The 16,976-nt window shown below is 49.2% G+C and overlaps 1 protein-coding gene across 3 annotated transcripts; it reads right to left on the reverse strand.

The window, feature by feature from the left end:
* Nucleotides 1-796: 796 nt before the first annotated feature.
* On the reverse strand, nt 797-16,722 carry FAM53C (family with sequence similarity 53 member C). Of its 3 annotated transcripts, none has more exons than XM_084780065.1 (5): nt 16,415-16,722; nt 12,558-12,787; nt 12,169-12,226; nt 5,323-6,107; nt 797-3,808 (listed from the first exon to the last, which is right to left on the reverse strand). In XM_084780065.1, exons 2-5 carry the CDS (start codon nt 12,633-12,635, stop codon nt 3,551-3,553), a joined length of 1,179 nt encoding a protein of 392 aa, XP_084636191.1. In that variant the 5' UTR covers nt 12,636-12,787; nt 16,415-16,722; the 3' UTR covers nt 797-3,550. The 3 variants fall into 3 exon arrangements, with proteins under 3 accessions (XP_084636191.1, XP_084636192.1, XP_084636190.1); XM_084780066.1 differs by lacking the exon at nt 16,415-16,722 and adding an exon at nt 16,382-16,404; XM_084780064.1 differs by lacking the exon at nt 16,415-16,722 and adding an exon at nt 15,960-16,088.
* Nucleotides 16,723-16,976: the final 254 nt, after the last annotated feature.

A 16,976-nucleotide genomic window follows, 5' to 3' on the forward strand; every position in this document is an offset into this window, starting at 1 on the left:
GTTGGTTTTGGTTTTGGTTTTTCCAAGACAGGGTTTCTCTGCATAGCCATGGCTGTCCTGGACGCACTTTGTAGTCCAGGCTAGCCTCGAACTCACAGCAATCTGCCTGGCTCTGCCTTTCTGAGTGCTGGGGTTCCAGGCATATGCCACCTCACCCAGCTGCAAACATGATTTTTATTTATTTTGGTTTTCCAAGACAGGGTTTCTCTGTGTAGCCTTGGCTGTCCTGGACCAGGCTGGCCTTCAACTCACATCAACCCACCTGCCTCTGCCTCCCAAGTGCTAGGATTACAGGCATGCGCCACTATGCCTGGCTGCAAGCAGGAGTTTCCCAGGTCTTTGGATCTGAATTTTGATGACTAAATCTCCATCTCTCCAACATATAGCATGTGGAAACCCTAATGAAGAGACTCCTTTCTGCCTTCGCCTATCACCCAAAGCCTCTGAATCAACCCAGTCAAGGTTCTAACTGTACCATGAAACGTTTCTCAGAGAAGTAGAATTGCATTAGTGCTTGACTTTAAGCAGCTGGAAAAAGAGTGACGTCAGGAAGGAGGCAATGCGTATTAAGCACCAGAGAAACAGAGACTAAGCCATACTGACAGAATCCCAGGCAACAGGCTCTGACCACAGAAGGGTCTAGGTACCAGATACTGCCCTTTTGGAATGGCATGGCCATGCCTTAAAGGGATTGGCAAGTTAGGTGGACTTCTGCTTCTTCCTCTGTCTCTCTTTGTGTGTGTGTGTGTGTGTGTGTGTGTGCAAGTAAGGGAAAAAGACACTATAGCACACAAGGTTGCTTGGGAAAATGGATTATTCTAATAAAACTTTATTTTTTCAAACACAGCCACAGAGGCAGAACCTCATGTTTTAACACACACAGACTTATGGATTTTTTAATATAAAACAAAGTTTACGAAAAACGTTTCCACTTTTTGTTTCTGTAATCCCATTAGCACAGGGACTTTGGCAGCAGGTGGGAACGAAGGGCAGCAGGGCTGCCATGGGCAGTCACCGGGCACAGGAGGAGAGCATCAGCCTGGGAGTGGCTTCCCTCACACACGCAGGAATACTCACCTACCGGCCAGCCACACCACACACGCAGCACAGACGCAGACGTCTACACAGCATCAGCCACAAGCCCCGGAGGTATGCTCCACTCTGGGTAAGCCCAAATGTGAAAACCCAAATAATGACACTGGCTAAAGTAGAGGGAAGTTGCTTGCTTTACAAAAGAAGCAATCATAGGCTGCTTTTAAATGGTCAGCAGTCCAAATGCATTAAAAAATAGCGTTTGGTTTACACAGATCTATTGGAACAGATCTATTGTGTAAAGCAAATGATTCACGTCTTGAAAAGGCTTGTTCCAGGGCCAGAGGCATTTAGCCTGGGAAGCAGGATGATAGTGCTGCCTAGTTTAACATTCCAGACTTAAAGTAATGGAATTAAAATATGACAACTGTAGGCCCCCTTCCCTAAGGGGAGTGACCTAAAGGCTTTGGGAAAGCCAGGATGGAGGCAGAATCCCTGCCTTCATTTAAACTCAGGGCCTGCACAGAGACCCCAGTTGGCACTGCCAGTAACCTGTTGGAGGCTGGCACTGCCATCTGCAGCAGAGAGCCCAGGGATGAGGATGCCCCAGGTGGAAAAGAAGCTGGCACCAGGGAAATTATGGACCAAAGAGGGAGAACCACGGAAAGATGAAACCCAAGATAACTCCTGGGCTCAGTTTCCCTGGATTCTCAAGAGAGCCTCTGGTAGGCCCTTAGAGACTGGTAGCCCAGTGGTAATATGTGGTAACTAGCCAGGAGAAAGGGAGGAGCCCTGGAAAGGTAGAACCTCTGAGGGCCACAGGCTCAATAAGACATGGCTACCTCCCCCTGAAGTGGAGGCAAAGAGTCTGAAGCCTCAGTAGTATTCCTGTTAACATGTGGGAGACATTAAACATCAGGCTCAATTCCACAAGGAAGAGAAAACATGACCTCGGCTGTTTTCTGTAACATTCGGAATTGGGCCCTATGACACCGTGGAAACTGAACAGAAAAATGCCCTTACTGTAATAAACAGGGAGGGCAGGTCCAATTTCGTTAACCAGGGTGTTCTAAACAAAGTCTCGAAAACTGCAATAGTGGTGGCTTCTACATGCATGCCCACTGGTGCCAACCCTACCAAGGTATCTGCAAACTTTAAATCCATCACTCTAGCCACTGAGACCTGCACTGGCTGAAGTTGTGGGTAAGAAACAAAAAAGGAAATTCAATCCAACAACAACAACCCCAGCTGCTTTTCATGGCCTTTCCTTTACACATCCCCACGTAGTCCCTCAGTGAGCCCAGCCTCTCTGTGGTCTCTCAGGGCCAATTAGAGGCAAATAAACATTTCCTGGCAAGAGTGGAAGACAAGCAAACTATTAAATGCTGAACACCCATCCTCCTCCTCAAGCAGAACAGAAAGAGACTGGGCCTACATCTCCCAAGGATGAGTTTCCCTGTAGCCAGCTTCCAGAAGGCAGTGCTGGGGTGGGCTAAAGGACTTCTGGGGACCAAATGTCACTGCTCCTGGTGCTGGTTTGCCTCAACATATTCTGGGGATCAGCTTTATTTCTGACTTGAAAGATCAGAAAATAAAAGGTCCCCTTGGTGAAGAAAAGAGAGATGGAGCTCTGAGCTCTGCCTCAGTTGCCCATGTCTGCACCGACTCAGAGAACAAGAGAGGCAGGCTGTACACAGCTTAGATAATCGGATGAAAACAATGATTGTGGTGACCTTCCCACAAGCCCTCAGTACTAGAGTTATCTCCTGAGAGAGGGTGAGACTGAAGAAAAGACTATTAGTTGAGGTCACAGTACTCAAAAAATTCTGGTAGACCCCAAAACAGAACCATTTGCAGAGCAGTGATGCTATGAACTTAAGCCTGGCTCCAGAGCTATTGGGGGGGGGGGGGCGGGGAAGAGCCCTCTCTCCTCTTGACACCTTGAACAAGCCCAATCCCAATGTCATATTAAGAAAACAAAAAAAAACCCCAAAAAAACAAGGTTCGAGGGCATCCTAATGCCCAGCTGTTAAAGGAGCAACTGCCTTCCTTCCCTAAGGCTATACAAACGCACCTTTCCTCAAGTGTACGCCCATGCACTCACACGCACTCACACAATTTCTCCGAGGAGGCTGACTGAACCCCCCCACCCTGGCCAAATTCTAAGACACAAGTGCCCTTTGAAGCAAAGGGGCTAGTGAAATTCCCCGAGCTGGGGTCAGCAGACCCCTTCCTTCCCTGCCCACTGCTCTCTCAGTGGCAAGGATACTCACACTCAGGGCCGCCATGGGGAGGCTCTGCTCTGGGGCTGTCCCTCCCGCCACCAGCTCCGTTTATCTTGTCCCCGCCAGTCTCTTGGCATGGTCGAGCTTGCTGGAGCGAGAAGACTTCGGCTGCCCTGAGTCAGAGCCCTCCACTCACCCCCTTTCCCAGGCTGGGCCCTCAGCCTTGGGGCCTTCACACTTGTTAGTAGCCATTAGACAGTCAGTCTGTGGGCCCCGGAAGCGGCCTCTCAGTTTTAGTTTTCCTCGATCAGATTCAGGTCCAGGTCCCCAAAGTCCTGCTGACACAATGTCCGCTTGCTCAGTGCCTGCCGTCCCCATCGCACGGAGCCTTCCTCTTCCTCTTCGCTTTCACTCAGCACCTGGGATGAACCCTCAACAGGACTGCAGGAAGCAGAGAGAGGCACAGGGCTGCAGGCCATGAACCACGGTGGGGAGATGCTGCTGCTTTCTCCAGCTGTTTCTTGGAGACAGAGACCTCCTGAGTACGGTTTCTGTCAACAAAGTTGAAACAAAGATATTGATTTCCCAAAGTAACCTAAAAATATCATATTAAAACATTTTATGTTTTCTAGTTTATGTGTATGGGTGTTTTGCCTACACGTGTGTCTATGTAGCACATGCACAGTACAATGTCTGCCGAGCAGCAAATCCTCTGGAACTTACAGTTACCAAGTTACAGCTGTGCGCCACTATGTGGGTACTAGGAACAAAATTCAGGTCCTCTGGAAGAGCCATCTCTCCTGGCTCTTCAAAAATAAATTTTAAAGTGGCCCTCTCAATTACACTTGAAAGCAGATATTCTGGTTGGTTGGTCTGTTTTTCTTTTTAAAACAGGGTTTCTCTGTGTAGCCTTGGGTGTCCTGGACTCACTTTGTAGACCAGACTGGCCTCGAATTCACAGAGATCCACCTGCCTCTGCCTCCCTGAATGCTGGGATTAAAGGTGTGCTATTACACGCCATACTGAAAACTATTTTATTTTAATAATAATAATAAAGAGATTTATTTACTTTATTTTGAGTGCTGGGATTACAGGTATGTGCCACCACACCCAGCTCAGAAATTCTAAGCTTTGGGGTGAAGTCCCAAGTCGTAAACTTTGACACATGTAATACACATGTACATTCTCTGAGGGCAGAACCCCAGTTCCCACTTTTAATCCTAGCACCTGGGAGACAGAGGCAGGCAGATCTCTGCAAGTTCAAGGCCAGTTGGTCTACATAGTGAGTCCCGGGCTAGCTAGGGCTACAACAATGAGACCCTGACTTGAAAAAACAAGCCAAACCAAACCAACAACCGAAGAACAGGAGCTGGAGGGCTGAGCGTTCACTCAGCGGCAAAGCATTTACACAGCACGTCTCAGGACACAGGGTCACTCACAAGCACCACAGAAAAGAAAAGGAGCTGGGAGTGATGCAGGCCACGGTGGGACCTGATATTTCATAGCTCAGGAAGCTGAAGCTAGCCTGGGCTAAACAGAAAGATGTCATCTAAAACAAAGCAAAACTCATTTATGAGCTTCATGCTGACACTGCCACCATCTACTTATCTGGCCACTCTCACGTGCCAGTGCCTAAGCAGAACCAAGTCCACACACTCCTGAGGGGCTGGATGGCCAAAGGAACCAATTCTCAGATACCTATGACCAAGTGATCTAGAAAGAAAAATATGGAAAGAGTGGACAAGTACATATGCAACAACTGCTCGCAGACCAGGGCTTTAGAAAAGTGCTTGCTGAATTTGTGCAAGCCTCCAAAGGCTTACATGAAGCAAGAAGCCTGGGAGAAAAACCAACTCTGAGGACAAGCAGGCCCTGGTGACAGGAATTCTGTGCCTCTGGCAGGTCACTTAGGGACCCCTGTCTGAAGGTTTACTGTCTCGGCCTGGTTTCTTTGAAACATCAGGGACTGATTTGACAGGGCAGAAAACCTGAAAGGTTAAAACTCAATAGTTCCGGAATGATCTTCTTGCACAAACGCTACAGTCTTCTGGTTCACCAGTCCCACCTGATTCATCTTGTCAAAGTCCAAGGAAGGCCGCAGGCGCCGGGAGTCCTCTTCATGACGCCGCTTGACCCCAGTTTTGCGGGCGTCCAGATCACAAGGCTGAGAGCGGCTTCGGGGAAGGTTTCGGAGGCCCCGGGGTCTCCAGGGCAGTTCTGGGGAAGACGCAGGGGAGCTCCGGGCAGAGGGCAGGAAGCGGCTTGCCTGTGGGCCCAGGCTGGGTGACAGGGAGAAGCGACGCTGTGGTGGGCAGGGTGACAGGGACTCAGCATCACTCTCCCAAGAACCACTCTGAGGGGAGGTGGCGCAGGGTTGAGAGGAATCCTGGGCCAGGGCCAGGCTGAAGAAAGGAGGGCTGTAGGGTCTGTGGGCTGGGGCACATTGAGAAGAGGCACTGGGAGCTTGGAGGAACCTGAGGCTGGAGACCCGCTTTGGGGGACTCTGGTGAGGCACCTGCGGCCCACCCCCTCCAGCATTGCCCCGGTGCTTGATGGGAGTCCACAGCTTGGAGGGGGCGGGCCGCCACACTGGCTGCCAGCGAGACAGGTCCACAGGCACCGAGAGTGAGCGGCAGTGCCTCTTGGATGGAGGGGCCGGGGGCACAGGAAGCTTCTCTGGGTCTGGGGGTTCAGGGCTCAGTACTTGGGAGAGGGGCTGCTCCTGTGGGGAGTTTCCCCGACTGGGTGGTCTGAGGTGCAGGCTTAGGCCTGAGGGATGGTAGCTGAAGTTGAGGCTGTCCTGGAACTCAGCACAGGAACAGTGGGGCAGGCCCCTCCAGGAAGCACCTTCTGAAAGGCATTCATAATAAAACGTGTTAAGAGCTAACACTCTCTTAGAGCTTATGTACCACACAATATAGTGAAAATGCCTGCAGCTTCACAAAGGTCTCTAAGAAGAAGGTACTATGATTACCCTTTCCCAAGTGACCGCGGTCTGACTTGCTCCAAAGCATTGCTATTAAAGGAAGAAAAAGGATCCAAACTTTACTATGCTACCTTCATCCTTAGAACCCAACTGCAATAAAAAACATTTATATACTGTCTGCCACTTCCTCTCAAAGATGCAGTCGTCAAGAAATCTCTAAGAGCCAGGTGGTGGCCTACACCTCTAATCCCAGCACTCAGGAGGCAGTGGCGGGCAGATCCCTGGAGTTCCAGGCCCGCCTGGTCTACAGAGAGAGTTCAAGCTTGGACTACACTGAGAAACCCTCTCTCAAAAAACAAAACAACAACAAAAACAAACAAACAACAACAAAAAAAACAAAGCCAAACAAACAAACGAAAGAGAAGCCTGTATGTTTGTGGGCCCCAGTCTCCTAGACCAGCCCAATCTACAACCCAACCTCCCCTGCTCCCAGCCAGCTCCCAGGTCTCCTCTGGCCTCTCCCCCCTCCTATGCAGCGCTGAGCAGAGGAAGTAATCAAGCAGGTAAGCAATCACTTTCATCCCTAGGAAAGCAAACAAAATGTGGGTCTGACGGCACAACTGTGCTTGAGAAACCCTAAGATCCTTTGCTACCTTTGTCCCTTCATATTTGTGTGCCCTTGGGCCTTCATTATAAATGTTTGAAATTTCTTTCTTTTTTTTTTAGTACAGTTTCTCTTGTAGTCCTGGCTATCCTGGAACTCAAAGCAATCCACCTGCCTCTGCCTCCCTGAATGCTGGGATTAAAGGCATGCTCTACCACGCCCTACTGAAAACTTTTTTTTTTAATAAAGAAAAAAAAAAAGACATATTTACTTTATGTATGAGTGCTCTATCTGCATGTACACCTGCATGCCAGAAGAGCATATCAGATCACATTATAGATGGTTGTGAGCCACCATGTGGTTGCTAGGAATTAAACTCAGGACCTCTAGAAGGGCTTAACCATGGAGCCAACTCTCTATCCCTAAAAGTTATTTTTTGTTTATTTGTTTTTGTTTTTGGGTTTTCGAGACAGGGTTTCTCTGTGTAATAGCTCTAGCTGTCCTGGAATTTGCTCTGTAGACCAGGCTGGCCTGGAACTCAGAGATCCGCCTGCCCCTGCCTCCCAAGTGCTGGGATTAAAGGTGTGTGCCACCATGCCCGGCCCTAAAACTTATTTTTAAGACTAGGTTTTACAAGCTGGGTACAGTGGTACATGCTGGTAGTCCCTGCACTCTGAGAGACAGAAGCAGGCAGATCTCTGTGAGTTCAAGGCAGGACTGTTCAACAACGTGAGTCCAGGACAGCCAGGGCTACACAGAGAAACCCTGTCTCAAACCAAACCAAACCAAACCAAACCACAACAACAAAGAAGACTAGGTCTTACTACACAGCTTGTTGCCCTGAAACTTACTATGCAGACCAGGCTGGCCTGAAACTCAGAGATCCACGTACCTATCATAGCAAGTGCTGGGTTGAAAGGCGTGCACCGCCATGCCCAGGCTTCTTTTAAAGCCAAACATACCGGAGGATCAAGATGGGCAGAGCGGCTCAGGCCCATAAGCCAAGAATTCTGAAGATGAAGGCAGAAAAGCAGGAGTTCACAGTAGCTGTCAATAACAGCGGAATTTGAGGCTGACCCGGGCTACATACATAACGTGATGCACTCCCTGTGCCTGCCAAAGATAAGGAAACCAAAAGGAAAGGAAAAGGGCTAAACAGGTGATCCTCACTGCCTGCACTCTAACCAACACTGCACCTTTTGGTGCATGTCTATACGTCCATGTTTATGTGTTTGTGTATGTGGGAAGAGGCAAGAACCTACACATGTTGAGCCCAGAGGTCAACATCTGATGTCTTGCTCAACTACTCTACCAAATTTTACTATATATTTTTGGGTTTTTGTTTTTGTTTTGTTTTTCAAGACAGGATCTCTCTGTGTTAGCCTTGGCTGTTCTAGACTTGCTTCGTAGACCAGGCTGGCCTCGAACTCAGAGATCCACTCGCCTCTGACTACTCCTGAGTGCTGGGATTAAAGGCATGCACCACCTTACTCGGCCAAATTTTTCTTTTTTTTTGGTTTTTCGAGACAGAGTTTCTCTGTGTAATGGCTCTGGCTGTCATGGAACTCTCTTTGTAGACCAGGCTGGTCTTGAACTCACAGAGATCCACCTGCCTCTGCCTCCTAAGTGCTGGGATTAAAGGTGTGCACCACCATACCTGGCTAAAATGTTCTTCCTTAAAGTATATTTATTTACTGATATATGTGTACCAACACCACAATCATGCGTGTGCCAGCCGGTGAGAGGACAACTTAGGGAACCACGTGACCCAGTGGATGAAACCGACGTCATCAAGTGCTTTGTGACATCTCGCCTACTCCCTCACATTTGTTCTGCGTTTGTTGTTATGAGTAGGCGCTGTCAGTGAATCTGTTGCTCATCAATTTGGATAGGCTGACCGGCCAACCTATCTCTACCTCTCTAGGTACTACAATTATAGACTCTGCCACCACACCTGGCTTTAATGGGGATGCTGGGGCCCCTAAAAGGTCCAAAGGCTTATAATGCAAGTACTTTACCACCTGAGCCATCTTCCTAGTCCCCCGAAATTATGCCCTTTCTTGAGACAGGGTCTCATGTAATTCAAACCTGCCTCAAGCTTGCTATATAGCCAGTGCTGATGTAGAACATCTTTTTTATCCTTCTGCCTCTACCTCCCAAGTGCTGCTTCCACCTCTTGCCTCTATCTTTCCACGTAAGACCAATTTAGGGGAAACAGCCTCAGGAGAATGGGCCTATTCCAAGTTTTTTTTTCAAGGATTCTCTAGAAAAGGCACAAATCCAAGTATATGAAGTCAGAGGTGATGACAGAAGTGTGTGGTCACTAGCCCCTCACCTACTAACCCTTCTAAAGCAGGGATTGTGGATCCTTATGGCACAACGCCTGGCTTTCAACAAGTGCTTCAGAGAAAGAGAATGAATGTAGCTGCTTTGCCCACTCACCTCCCTTGCCAGGCACCCCAGGAAGGAAGCTGTGGAGCAACCCAGCCACGCCTGTCTTAGCTGTGCTTGTGATCATAGGCCTTTGGGTTAAGTCATAATCAAGGGATCTACATTTCTGAAGTCTTTTCACATATCAAAAGTGACCTAGGGACAAAGTGATTCACTACAGCTCTCCGTAAATAAGAGAATTTGGGTCTGGAGAGGCAGCTAGAAAGGGAGGCGAGGACACTTGCTGTGTAGACATAAGGACCCGACTTCGGATCCTAGCACAACCTGTCAGGCATCCATAGGTGAGTCTGCAATGTGGAGACAGGATGCTCACTGAGGTTTGCTGGCTGCCAGCTTACCTCCAGGTCCAGTGAAAGACTCTGCCTCAGAGGAACAAGGCAGAGGGACAGACCAGAGCACCAGGAGCCTTCTCTGGCTTCAGTGCGTGTTTTCGTATCCACACATACGGGGGCATATATAATACATGTGCACACACCCCAAAATTAGAAGCCTGCAACTGTCCGCATTCACACCAATAGGGATTTAAGTAAACTAACGTAGATCCAAAGTGTACTAAACTTTACTGAAACAGACTAGCAGTGCCAAAGAGGTAACCATGAAAACAGACTTCTACTTGTAGATAGGTATCCAGGGGCTAGAGAGATGGCTGCCAAGCCTGATGACCCGGGTTCATCCCTGAGACCTGCACAGTAAAAGTAAAGAACCAACCTGACCCCACAGGCCATGGTACACACATATCCCCACCCTCCATAAGTATAATCTAAAGAACTAGAAATTCTGAGCTTGGCCTAGTGGCACAGACTTGTAATCCCAGAGGCTGAGGTAGGAGGTTACAAATTCAAAGCCAGTCTATGAAATTAAAAAACAAAACAAAAGAAAAAACCAACCTTATCTCAAAATTGAAAAAAAAGGAAGCTAGGCATGGTGGCACATGCCTGGAACCCCAGCACTCATGAGGTGGAGGCAGAAGATCAGGAATTCAACACCAGCCTTAACTACATAACAAATTCAAAACAAAATAGAGTTGGAGATACAGTTCTATAATAGACTACTTGCTTAGTTATGTCTCAGCCTAGGTGCAATCCCAAGTACTACCAAAAAAAAAAAAAAAAAGGGGGACTGTGGTCTGTGGACAAGAAACTAGTTAGCAGGGCCTAAGCAAGGCACAACAGGCGGGGTTAGTGCCGCACGCCTTTAATCCCAGCACTTGGGAGGCAGAGGCAGGTGGATCTCTTTGAGTTCGAGCCCAGCCTGGTCTACAAAGTGAGTCCATGACAACCAAGACTACACAGAGACTCTCGAAGAATTAAAGGAAAAAAAAAAAAAAAAAAAAAAGAAGGTGCAACAATAAATGTACTTGCTGCCAAGCCAGGTGCCGTGGGTTGGACCCCTAGTTCCTAGATGCTTCATGGTAGATAGACATAGAAGGCTGCCTCCTGCAGGTCGTCCCCTATCTTCACATGTGTGTTGCGTACACAATTCCACCCCTCATGTGAAAAAGGGAACAAGAAACTTATAGGTCGACAAGATGGCTCAAGGGGTGAAGGTGCATCAGGCTGAACCTAATGACCTGAGTCCCAGGTGAGTCCCAGTCATTCCTGGGACCCATGTGCTGGGAGAGAACCAATTGTTACAAATTGTCCTCTGAGTGCACGCCTTTAATCCCAGCACTTGGGAGACAGAGGCAGGCGGATCACTGTGAGTTCGAGGCCAGCCTGGTCTACAAAGTGAGTCCAGGACAGGCAAGGCTACACAGAGAAACTCTGTCTCAAAAAAAAAAAACCAAAACCAAAAACAAAAACAAACAAACAAACAAAAAACCCACAGAGAATCCTTGTCTCGAAAAACCAACAAAACAAAACAAAGAAAACCAGAACCAAAAAACAAATTGTCCTCTGATCTCCACATTCTGAGGCATACCCGTGCATGTTTTATATAATAAATGTAAGAAAACAAAGCAAAACAAAAAACCAGTAACAGAAGTCACCTCTCCATGCCTTACACAGTTCTTAAGAGCAAAGGAAGGGTCTCACAATGCCAGCCAAATGCCCTATCACTGAGCCACAGCGTTCACAAGTGACTTTTAGGGAGGAGCTCGGAGCTAAGTGGGTTGGAAACAGGAGAGGATGATTTTTGTTCTTTTGTTTTTCAAGACAGGGTTTCTCTGTGTAGTCTTGGCTGTCCTGGAATCACTTTGTAGACCAGGCTGGCCTCGAACTCACAGCAATCTGCCTATCCCTAGCCCTCAAGTGCTGAGATTAAAGGCATGCATCACCATGCCCAGCTAGGGAGGACAAATTTTTCTCAACATGTCTTTGCTATTTTTAAACTATGTAAATGTATTACCTCTTCAAAGCAATTACATTAGAAAAGTTAAACTGATCTAGGCTCATACCTGTAACCTTGCACTTAGCAGCAATACTGTTAAGAGTTCTAGGTCAGCCTGGGCTACAAGACCCGGCCTTAAATACAAAAGAGCAAACTAAATATGATTTTCCTACAGGACAGTAAAATAGAGACAGAAGCTGTCTTTGACAAAACTCTCAGAAGCTGGCACTGGCAAAAAATACACCAGAAACAGCTGGTGGTACACACTGGTGATGTACAACTTTGATCTCAACACTTGGGAGACGGAGACAGCCTGGTCTACAGAGCAAGGTCTGGGACAGCCAAAGCTAGACAGCTTCTAGCACACAGAAAAACAAACAGACAAAACCCAAGCAACCTTGGAGGCAGAGGCAGGAGATCTCTGTAAGTTCAAGGCCAGCCTGGTCTACATAGTAAGACACTGTCTCAAAAATAAATAAATAAATAAAACAAAAAGACCACCACAAAAACTAGAGGTAGGCAAATCAGGTCAGGTCATCGAAAACCAACGAAAGAAATGTAGGGACAGAAGCACAAATAAACACATAAACTAGATTCCTTACCAGACACAAGCTGGAAAGGGTTCCCACAGTTGGATATGTCTGCATGATCAGGCAAAGGCTAAGAGAGAGATTATCCATCATTACTTGGGTTCAGGAAAAGGACATTTTGAGAGACCTCTTACAGTCTTCCTATAATTCATAGGGTAACTGGAGAATAGAGACCCCTTCCTATTGTCTTCCCAAAGTCGGTGAGAAACAATTCTCACCTTCAAACATCACAGAGCCCCCTTCACCCAGGTTTTAGTGTCTCTGCCCACTTCCTTTAGGCTGGGTTTTGCACTTTTCCAGTACAAGCACATTCCATACAACACAGAACAAGGGTAAAAATCGTAGCAACCTCCGAAAAAAAGGGGGAGGCTCAGGCAGAGGCACAAACACTGGTCTTTTACCAGACTGATGCTGAAGCGTGTGCATTTCAGCTCATCCAGACTCTGCTTCTGCAGCTGCTCAGTGATCAGGGTGATCATGTTCCTGCCCAGGATTGGACTTGCACACTTCGGAGCAAATGACGGGTGTCGTCCCTGTCCTTCCTCCTGATCTCACTCGCAAGCCGTCTTCTGCCACTGCAGCACCGGTCTAGCACCATTGGGACGTCCCTCTCCAGTCATGCCCGCTGACTCTGCCAATTACAGAGGGATCGGGCCAAGGAGCATTAGAGATGTACCTGGTCCAGAGATGGAGAATGCATGGCACACCTACCACAGCATCCCTATGCTGGGCCCTGGGCAGACATTGTTCATTGATCACAGCGCTTTCCTGGGAAGCTTAAAAGATAGCCTCAGAAACACTCTAAACTTGGCACTCCAGATACCTAGCAAAAGAAACTGGAGTTGGCAAACAAACTGAAACCTACTTACCATTCCTAACGTGGTTGAAACTCTGTTGTGTCTACCTAGAGCATCAGCACCACTTAGAAAACAGATGAAACGAGAGAGATGCCCAAGTGGTCATTTCCATACCGAGTTAGCACAGCAATCTCTTTATCTTACAGCCAGAAGCCAAGAAAGGGACCCTTCTCCTAAAACACAGGGGTTTAGTACAGAGAGAGCAGGGAGGCCTGGCTTTCTGCTTCAGATCAGAATGAATAGGATTTTCCATGAACAGCTGACCCATCATCCCCAGTAGATCCTGTGGGTTTTCTCTTATAGGAGAGAAGGAATGGCCAGGTGGTCAGCCGGCTCTTATCACGTATCGATTCTACAGACATTAAAAACAACTCAGTCAGGCCTGGTAGTCCACGCCTTTAATCCCACACTGGGAGGCAGAGGCAGGCGGATCTCTGAGTTTGAAGCCAGCCTGATCTACAAAGTGAGTCCCAGGACAGCCAGGTCTACACAGAGAAACCCTGTCTCGAAAAACAAAACAAAACCAAAACCTCACGACTCCATTCAACCAAGTTTTTTGTTTTCATGATCCCATTCAAAGACCATGGATATAATTAACCAAGACCGTTCCTCATGACGGAAGCAAACTGACTTTTATCAGTAAGCAGCTGCAAACCCCCACACAATTACCCACCAGAGGGGCTGTGGCCTTGCTCAAAGGAAGAGTGGAGGTTCCCAACGTCTTTTGTTCTGCCTCTTCCCGTCAATAACCAGCAGGCAGACCACAGTACGTGGAGCATTAGCCAGCACAGCCAAGCAAGCAATAACTCTGTATCTTGAGCACACACCTGCAGTCTCAGCAAGTGGGAGGCGAAAGCAGGAACATGCAGTTCCTCACGGCCAGCCTGGGCTACAAACCCTGACCGAAAACAGAAGGGAAAAGGCTGCCACCAGCGCCTTAGTCGTAATTCATTTTGTTCAGACAGTTTTGCCTAGCTTACCCGTAAGTGAAATAGGTGTAAGAGTCTTACTCCATCACACGAATGGAGGCCGCATGGACCATCAGAATGTACAACAGCTCGCCAACCAACTATATACAAGAGCTCCCGTAGACCGTGGTTTCTTATCTCTCTAGCTTTCTCTTCAAGGAGCTGGTATGCCTGAAGGGGTGTTGTTAGCCTTAGGATGAAGAAAGCAACGGGACCTATCCTATGGCTCGGTGCCATTCCCCCTCACTTGCTCACCATGTTAGAGCCTGAAGGCTCCCCCTCCTGTGACTTTGGGGAGGGGGTAACCCACCCCCTACAAAAAAAAAAAAGAGGGCACCTCTTCAGAGGAAGGTGCCAAAGAAGAGCAAATTTCCTCAGGCTGTATTTGGAGCTCTCTGAAAGAGAGGAGCAGACGTCAATCACCACCACAGCTAACTATGGTTTCCACGCATAGTTGTTACCACCATTGGGAACTGAGTCCCAGCTTCCTGAGAACTGCCTTCAGCGGCTTCCGGGGCTCTGCTGGGAGCCGCTGAGGCTGGAATCCCTTCTGCTCCTACTCACTTAACTCAGCCCTCAAGACTCAACACCAAGGGAGCCTGAGTGGAGACTTTTACAGTAGAGGCTCCAGGCTCCAGGCTGACCAGGCGTGAGGGGCAGAGAGTGGGGGGAAAAACAAAAAACAAAAAAACTTCAGGCTTTTCCTGAGGCATTTGGACACACAACAAACTCCCAGCCCTCTCTAGGAGCAGCTGAAGAGAGGGATTTTCTATTTTTTTCTGCATTTTAATTGTTGGGATGTGGCCACACACAGCGGTAATTGGAACAATGCAACTACCACAACGCAACTGATACTCTCAGCCTAAGTTTCCTAAAACAGGCCAGGCTGAGAGGGGGAACAGAACGGAAGCCATAAGGAATCAAACCAGGACACAAAAGAAGGCAAACCAGCTCTGCAAGGGGCCTCCTGGTTTTCAAGCAGGCATTACAAAAAGTGCGAGGAGCCCTCTCTGGCGGCCTTCCTTCCTTCCCCTTCCATTTTGTGTATCTGAAGGGTAGACAGCTCTCAACATTTCACTAAACAAGCTAAAACTTCTCAGCTTAACATTACTGGCACAAGGCTCAGTCCTTCACTGAGCAGCAGGCCGCTTGGCCCTCCCAGGAACCCCACCAGGCCTAACTCTCAGCCCAGGCTCTCCCTCCAGCACAAGCCCTCTAAGATAACGACCAAACCTACCCCCCCAACACACACACACACACACACACACACACACACACACACACACACACAGAGACACACACAGACACTGCTATTGGATGGAAGCAAGCCCTGACACTTGTGTTTCAGGGATACTTAGGTTGTGTTGAAACCCGGACAAACTAGGATCCAGTCAGGCCAGGGGAAACGAAAGTCACAAATCCCCTGGGGGCATTCCCCCAGGTCTCCCAGTCCCACACCTCTGGGAGAAAGTGAAGAAAACACAAGCGAGCCAGGGGGGGGATGCAAGAAAAGGTAAGTGGCTCTTAGACTGCTTTTCTTCCATATGGTTCTGGTGAACAGAGGGGTGGCAAGTGGGGTGCACCCATCCCCCCACCACGATGAAAAAGCAAACGGCGAGGCTCCCTCTAATCTTCAACCTCTCCTCTGTTGCCCTGCCTGTCCCTGCGGGGTGGGGCATGGGGTATCTACTGGACCCCAGGGGGGGCACTCCAGGGTTTGCTCAGGGGGACTGTCGCTCTCCTCTTTCCATTAGAATTTCCCATCTGACCGCGGGAAGCGAACTCAGGACGTAGGGGATGGGGAGGGTCTGGGACATGCACTCCGCCACCCCCTCCCCCACCGGGTCCCGTGCTCTCCCGCCGAGGCGGCCTGCGAGGCTCCGCCGCACTAGTGGCTGGACTGGGGGAGGGGAGAGAGGGAGGGACGGTCGCGGTGCCCGCCCCGAGGCCCCAGAACCACCTGCCCTCCGCTACCTACCGCGGCTCCTCCCGCTCCCAGGGCCGCGGCCGGAGCAGCTCTGAGCGCTCCGTTCGCCCCACGGTGCCCTTAAAAGGCGCTGGCACGAACCAACGGGCCTTTGAGGATAGTGGGGGGGGATCGTTCCTGTTCGTTGAATTCCCCGGAACCACCCGAAGGGGCCCGAGCCCTGTGTCGTTTCTCCCTCGATCTTTCTCAGAATAGCGCCGTCGGAAAGGAGCCTAGAGCTGTGATTTGTGGACGGGGATGGTTTTCTCACTAACTAATCACCCCCTCCAACATATCGCAGAAAGTGGACGGGCCCAGTTGGAAGTACATCCTGAAGCCCGTAGGGGAAGCCATGTCGGATAAAGGTAAACAAAGCCACTGTCCACTCCTTCCACTGTTCCATCCTCCCACCTGGACAGTCTCATTCAACTCACGCCATGAAACAGTATTAGTCACAGTCTTCTCACCTGGTCTCCTCTCCCTTCCGACACAGCCACCTTTCTGTAGGCCTCCCCCCCACCTTCCCCCGGCAAAGGACCGATCTTCGGCGTGAAGGCTGCTGGGAAATGTAGTCCAATCGCCGATCAGGGCCTGCTCTGAGTCCCCGGAGCCCCTCTTCTAGCTGCCGGATATGCTGGAGCCTTTATAATCCTGAGATTTATAACGGTTGCGCGGCTGTGTCCTCTTGTTCTGTAATTTGTCCTCACCCAAAACACTTTGAAAGCTAAGTCGGGCCCGAGGCTGTTCACTCCCTCCTTTCCCTATCCGCCTCAACCCGCACCCCCCCCCCCAGCAGGATGAGGTAATGGGATTGTGATTATGACATCATAGGCGGTTCTGTTGTGGGGTGTGTGATGGGGGTGCGCGGTGGTTATGGCTGGACCATTTAAGACAGAGAAGGAGGGAGGAAGCTGGCATATGAGGAGCCGAGGTCGACAGTACTGTATGTGCTCTTTAGGAATTGGAAACCGCCTTTTTATTAAGTCGCCACCACTACCACCACCTCCCACCTCAGCAAAAGTTTTAAGT

This window comes from Acomys minous, assembly GCF_964271855.1.
Source record: "Acomys minous genome assembly, chromosome: 4".
Classification (NCBI taxonomy): Eukaryota; Metazoa; Chordata; class Mammalia; order Rodentia; family Muridae; genus Acomys; species Acomys minous.

Bases quoted from the DNA above. Each gene is read 5' to 3' on its own strand.
- FAM53C (XM_084780065.1), bottom strand. From the start codon at position 12,635: ATGATCACCCTGATCACTGAGCAGCTGCAGAAGCAGAGTCTGGATGAG. The intron at 6,108-12,168 runs GTAAGGAATCTA...AATGCCTTTCAG, and splicing joins CCCTTTCCAGCTTGTGTCTG to AAGGTGCTTCCTGGAGGGGC. The intron at 3,809-5,322 runs GTGGGACTGGTG...CTTTGTTGACAG, and splicing joins ACTTTGACAAGATGAATCAG to AAACCGTACTCAGGAGGTCT.